Here is a 6,000-nt window from a genome sequence, read left to right as displayed (position 1 = left end):
GCTGGTTCAGGGGCTGCTCCCGGAAGCGGCCGGTGCCGAGGGAGACTCGGGAGGGAGCTGGCAATTGTGAGGGGTGGGGGAGCACGGGTCCTGGCCCTGCGGGTGGGCACGATGCGGCTGGGCTCCGGGACCTTTGCCGCCTGCTGCGTAGCGATCGAGGTGATCGGGGTCGCGCTCTTCCTTCGGGGATTCTTCCCGGCTCCGGTTCGTTCCTCTTCTAGGACGGAGCACCAAGCAGAGCCCCCAGCGCCCGAACCCTCCACTGGTACGGACCCCTCCCCGGCCGTCTCCGCTCCCCTGGCCCCACTTTCTCCGGAGAACCCTCCTTATGAGCCTCGCCTCTTGGACTTCTCGGGCTACCGGAGCTCGTCTCTTTCATTATGGTCTCCACACCCCGGAGCCCCCTTTTTACCGCCCAGCCTCTTTCTGTATCGTTTTGTGGCAACCACCGCTACTAGCCCGCCTCGAATCTCCTCCTGGTCGCCGCAAAGAAAGCCATCCACACCCTGGTTCTTGCCTCCCCCCGGGTCTGCTCATGCCGCTAACGCCCCCCGCCCCCTTCCCTGGACAGGCCTTTGGGTCACTCCCTTTTCTAGGCGCCTTTTTTGGTTAATAAGACATAACAGGTAAGATACTTGCTGACCCCTCGCGTTTTCTTCTATGACATTCTTCTAAGAGGTTGGTTTTTGTTTGTTTTATTCTCCCCAGTAGCCCTCACCTACCAAGCAGTACAAAAGGCTCTCCCGCTTGGACCAGGGCCACACAATACCAGCCACTGACCATGTAAACACAATTTGTAAATGCTTCCCTATCTCCTACCCGCAGCACTGTTTTGAATCAGTCTCCCTAAAGGTCCAATTTTCAGGACCTTCACGCAGGGACTCCCCTTTTCCAGTATTCACCATGCAGAGGGCAATTTACTGCTTCATACTGGGGCTCTCAGTGTATTTGTCACCCCCGCATTGTCTACCAGTAACAGGTCCTTTTCTTTGGATTGAGGTAGGTAGATATGACAATATATATGGTGCAAAAGTAGATTACGAGCTGCTTGGATGCTAAGTACGGTTTAACGTTCAATTTCCTTTTTTCTTTCAAACCTTTTTAGGAGCCAGTTCCAACTGGACCAAGCTCCCACCACCCCTCTTCAGTAAAGTTGTTATTATGCTGATAGATGCCTTGAGAGATGATTTTGTGTTTGGGTCAAAGGGTGTGAAGTTTATGCCCTACACGACTTATCTCGTGGAAAAAGGAGCATCTCACAGTTTTGTGGCTGAAGCAAAGCCACCTACAGTTACTATGCCTCGAATCAAGGTAAATGGTTTGACTTCCTTTGTTATATATGGGTTGATCTTTGGGAGGTTTGAAGGGGCTGTACTCTTTTACTTGGAGTCCCAATTTTTACTAAGTAGAAGTTAGTTTGGTGTTGTCAACCTGGCTGGGACAATAAAATGCTGAAGAAGCCTCACAAGGTAGGCTAGAACTGAGACCTGTGATTTATGTCCCCTGTCAAGTAGCCAAAGTTCACACTTCATGGAAAGCGTAAAGTATTTAGATCCAGATCATTCAGGTCAGCCTGATCCAAGAGCTAGTGTCCTCCTTGCTAACCTGGTCTCTAATTGTCAGTGGGTCGCCTACATTCCAGAAAGGAGCCTTTAGGGTTAATCCAGTTCATTCTTTTGACTTTATAGATGAGAAAGCAAACTCAGATAAGTTCGATGACTCGTCAACAATTGTGGTATGCACAGTGATCAAACCTGCATGATCTGGCCGTTTCTAGTGTTTCTAGTGAATACCGGTTTCAGGTATTCAGCCTAGTGAGTGTGGCTTTAAAGCACATGGTGCTTTACCCAAGAACTATGAGTTGAAAAAAAAAAAACAGTACAGCTTTATTGATTGGCTCAAGAACTGTTTATTAAGCAACTACTATGTGTCAGTATTGTAATGGGTATGCATTTGGGGGAAAATAGTATCTACCTTCATGGAGCTTTTAGTCACTTAGGAGAGACCTAGCCATTACACAAATGAGTAGACAAATTAATGTTCACTTTTCAAGTGTGATTAATGCATGATGAGAAAGAATAGGATGTGATGCTCATTGCTGGGTGGGTTAGGAGGAGCCCCAATTTAGATTGAGGGTCAGAAAAGCCTATCTGAAGAAATTACATTCAAGTGAAGCTGAGGATGAGTAAAGAGGAGGCAGCAGAAAGGGACAGAGGAGCTTAAAAGTTTGTGACTATGTTGCTAGCATGGTATAAAAGTCCTGGCTAAGCCTTACATCTATGGCTGATCATGTGACACGTCAATATTTGATGAGACGGAGCCACTTCTTGATTCAGAGCTTGGGGCAGCATTTAGTAGGTACTCAGTAACTGTTTACTGGATGGATAAAACAGCCTGGGATTGTAAGGATTAAAACCACATCTTTCATTGGCTCTTTTTCTTGAGTTTCCCACTGTCTGCCACTTTTGGATGTAGTGTGTCCGTCATTAAGCAATATTTATTGAGCATCTTCTGTGTACCACACAGTTTTAGATAAGAGGGATTCAGTGAGGAACAGGACAGCAAGTGCCCTATCCTCATGGAGCTTAATTTCTGATTGAGGGGACAGAAAATATGTAAGTATACAAATAAATAATCGAAGTTTCAGAAAGTGATAAGTGCTATGGAAGAAATCAGGGAGGAGAACATGATGGAGTGATGAGGAGTGGGAGGTGGGGAGCACCTTTAGTCAAGAAGCTCAGGAATGGTCTCTTAAGAGTACTCCTTCTGTTGAGCCCAGTCTTGTGAAAGCTGGAAGAAAAGCACTCAGGCTCCTTACCATCAGGAGCACTGTCTTTATCTGTTCTATCAGAAGTATGGAAGGAACCCGTTCCTCCTTCGTTCTGGTAAGAAAGGTATTACCAGGAATCTGAGCAGGTGTGTAACAAAATGTGTAAATGGGTGTGCAGACCTGTATGTGGGCCACTGTGGTTCTTAGGGCCTCCCGTCTCCAGCCCATTTGTGTCATTTCATGAAACCGGTGTTTTGTTTCATTTTGTCTGTTTTGTCTTCAGTCCTTTACAGGTTCTCGGTCCTCGTTCCTCATCAAGGAGGAGCTAGAACAGGAAGTCCATACTGGAGTTAGGGTTACACAGCTCTAGAATTTGGTAGGATTGGGTCGTGTTGGCTAAGGAGTGTGTCCCCTACCCAGCCTTCAGTTAGGGAAGGGACTTCAGTAATCTCAAAGTGTTGATGCAGTTGTCACAAAATGCTGACCTAAATGACTCCAGACTAATGCCCCTCGTAGCGTTTGGTCGTGTTAACTAATATGTGACTGCTTTTCCTTTCTTCAGGGAATTTATAGTCACAATAAGGAACAGGTACTGAACAACTGACTGCAGTGAGCACAGAGCACAGGCATTTTCTCATGTGCTGTCACAACAGCCCCATGTTAGGCTTCGGGAGGCGGGTGCTGCCATCTTCTCCATTTTCCAGATGAGGAAACAGGCTTGAAGTGGTAAAACCACACAGGTGACATCAGAAACCAAGCCTAAGCCTAGGTGTGTGTGGCTCCAGAGCCTCTGTTGGTCACAGTGAGTTTACACAACAGTGCTGCCCAATAGAGGGACCAGGCCACATCCTCTTCCAGTAGTCTCTGCAGAGCCCTCCTTCAGTCTCAGAAGGCAAGAAACTACTATTCCCAAGGCCACAGCAACCACAGGAAGACCTCCAAGGTGATGTCAGGCTTGGGCTCTCACTTAGACTTCCCAGGGCTCTCAGCTGCCTGCATGCCGCCTGCAGGCATGCAGGAGGGTGAAGGGTACTAAATAGTCCCTGCCCTCCTTGAAAATGTCAGTGGAAACCCAGCCTAGTATGAGAAGGAGGCAAGTGCCTTATAAAAGCCCCTGGGAAAAAGATGGACAGATTAGACCACGTGGAAACAGAAAACCTTTATGTGGTGGAAGACGCTATAAACTAAACTGACAAATGATAAACTTGGAAAAATCGTTTACAGCTGAGATCACAAACGAGATGTTAAGCCCGTGACGTGTAAAGAGAATCTGACAGAAGACAATCCAGTGGCAAAGGATATAAAGAACCCCACAAAGGAAGACATTGAAATGGCGAGTAAACACAGGAAAAGATGTCTTTACTAGTAATCAGGGCAAAGCAAACTAAACCAATCTGTAAACCCAGTTTTTGTCTATCACGTTGTAAAAACTTAAAGATTGGTGATGACCTCTTCCTCACACGAAATGAGGTGGACAGGTACTCTCAACACTGAGCCAACCCCTGCACTGCCTGTCCGAACAAAGCAGCTCGTGGTGCGCTGGCTTAAACTCTGGGTGCTAACCCAGGCCTTGAGGCTACATGGTCCTGTCCCTGTTTACCTGTCCACCCTCATCTGAGCTGCCTTCCCTCTTCCTGTGTCATTCATCCACAAGGATCCCCATAGCTCTCCGTACCCCAAGTGTGCTGCCCTCCTTCAACCTTGGGGCCTTCACAGATTGCGGTGCTCCCCCTTGGAAAGCCCCACCTCACCTCCCTTCCCCTCCCCTAGACAACATGTCAGCCTTCAGATCTCAGCTCAGATGGCACTTCCATTGGAAGCTTTTTAAAATAAATGTCCATTAAAATGGTCTTGGTCCCAATACTGGATTACTTTGTAGGTGCTAAAAAAGAAGCAGCAGCAGCAGCTGTGTGTTTTCTGGGGAAAGAAGTTCATGATATGTTAGCGTTTGAAAAACAAAAGCAAGTTGTGGAGTTATTTACATAGTTTGTTACCATTTTGGTAAAGGAAAATATGTACCTTTGTGATTGTACACATACAGGGAAAGGTATGGTATGATACTCCCCAAGAGTAACTGGTTACCTACAAGCAGTAGGATTTCAGGGAGGGGGAGTGGCTCACATTTTAAAAAATAATTTCATTGAGATAGAATTTTCATACGATGCAGCGCATACATTTTTATGTGCGCAGTTTGGTGAGATTCAACAAATGTGGTATAGCCATGCAACCACCACCACACTCTGGACTTTGATCCGCTACCCCAGGAGTGGTGGTTGTTGCTGTCATTTTGTTGGTTTGTTAGTGTAATCACTTGCCTAAACTCTTTCTGTAGAGTCTGTCTCCTCTGGAGTGCACAGTAACGGGTATGCTCATTTTTGTTTTAAATTCTTGTTTTTTATTTTTAAGCTGGTCTTCTGAAAGGTTACCCCTTGGTGAGCATAGTTAGTGGTTAGCCAATGATTGGTCAGAGGTTGTGCTTAAATACATTATGCAGTGGGCCTTCCACCCTTTCCAGGGCTCTGTGTATGGTTTGTCCTCACTGTTCAGGCACCTAGTAAGCCTGCCTTCTCACTTTCTGTGTGAGCAGTGCCTTTTGCTCAGCTGGAAGGAATCGGTAACTAGGCACTGTCTGATCTCTCCTGAGTGCACACTCAGCCCCGTGTGTGCATCCAGATTTCAGGAATATGTGGGAGCTTACAGAAATATGCTATTAGCTGTCCCTTATATGTATTATAATTATATATATTATATATAATTTATTGTCAAATTGGTTTCCATACAACACCCAGTGCTCATCCCAACAGGTGCCCTCCTCAATGCCCATCACCCACTTTCCCCTCTCCCCAGCCCCCCATCAACCCTCAGTTTGTCCTCAGTATTTAAGAGTCTCTTATGGTTTGCTTCCTTCCCTCTCTGTAACTCCCCACCCCCCTTCCCCTGCCCCTTGGTCTTCTGTTAAGTTTCTCGGGATCCACATATGAGTGAAAACATGGTATCTGTCTTTCTCTGCCTGACTTATTTCACTTAGCACAGTACCCTCCAGTTCCATCCACGTTGCTGCAAATGGCAGGATTTCATGCTTTCTCATTGCCAAGTAGTATTCCGTTGTGTATATAAACCACATCGTCTTTATCCATTCATCGCTTGATGGACATTTAGGCTCTTTCCATAATTTGGCTATTGTTGAAAGCACTGCTATAAACATTGGGGTACATGTGCCCCTATGCCTC

At 46.5% G+C, this 6,000-nt stretch overlaps 1 protein-coding gene across 8 annotated transcripts in view; it reads left to right on the top strand.

Annotated features, from left to right (window-relative positions):
• Nucleotides 1-6,000, top strand: part of PIGG (phosphatidylinositol glycan anchor biosynthesis class G) — a 44,064-nt gene continuing 38,064 nt past the window's right edge. For 4 of the 8 annotated variants that reach the window (XR_007149708.1, XM_047847140.1, XM_047847138.1 and 1 more), the window contains exons 1-2: nucleotides 1-265; nucleotides 1,106-1,311. Coding sequence is in view for 6 of the 8 variants with exons in the window: in XM_047847140.1 (XP_047703096.1) it covers nucleotides 112-265; nucleotides 1,106-1,311 (360 nt within the window). In the remaining 2 variants the exon portion in view is untranslated. Of the gene's footprint in view, nucleotides 266-318; nucleotides 627-1,105; nucleotides 1,312-3,332; nucleotides 4,104-6,000 lie in introns of those variants that run through there. The other 4 variants (XM_047847139.1, XM_047847142.1, XM_047847141.1 and 1 more) reach the window with 4 other exon arrangements.

This window comes from Prionailurus viverrinus, unplaced genomic scaffold, assembly GCF_022837055.1.
Source record: "Prionailurus viverrinus isolate Anna unplaced genomic scaffold, UM_Priviv_1.0 scaffold_45, whole genome shotgun sequence".
Lineage (NCBI taxonomy): Eukaryota > Metazoa > Chordata > Mammalia > Carnivora > Felidae > Prionailurus > Prionailurus viverrinus.
This window is presented reverse-complemented; position numbering and strand designations above follow the sequence as displayed.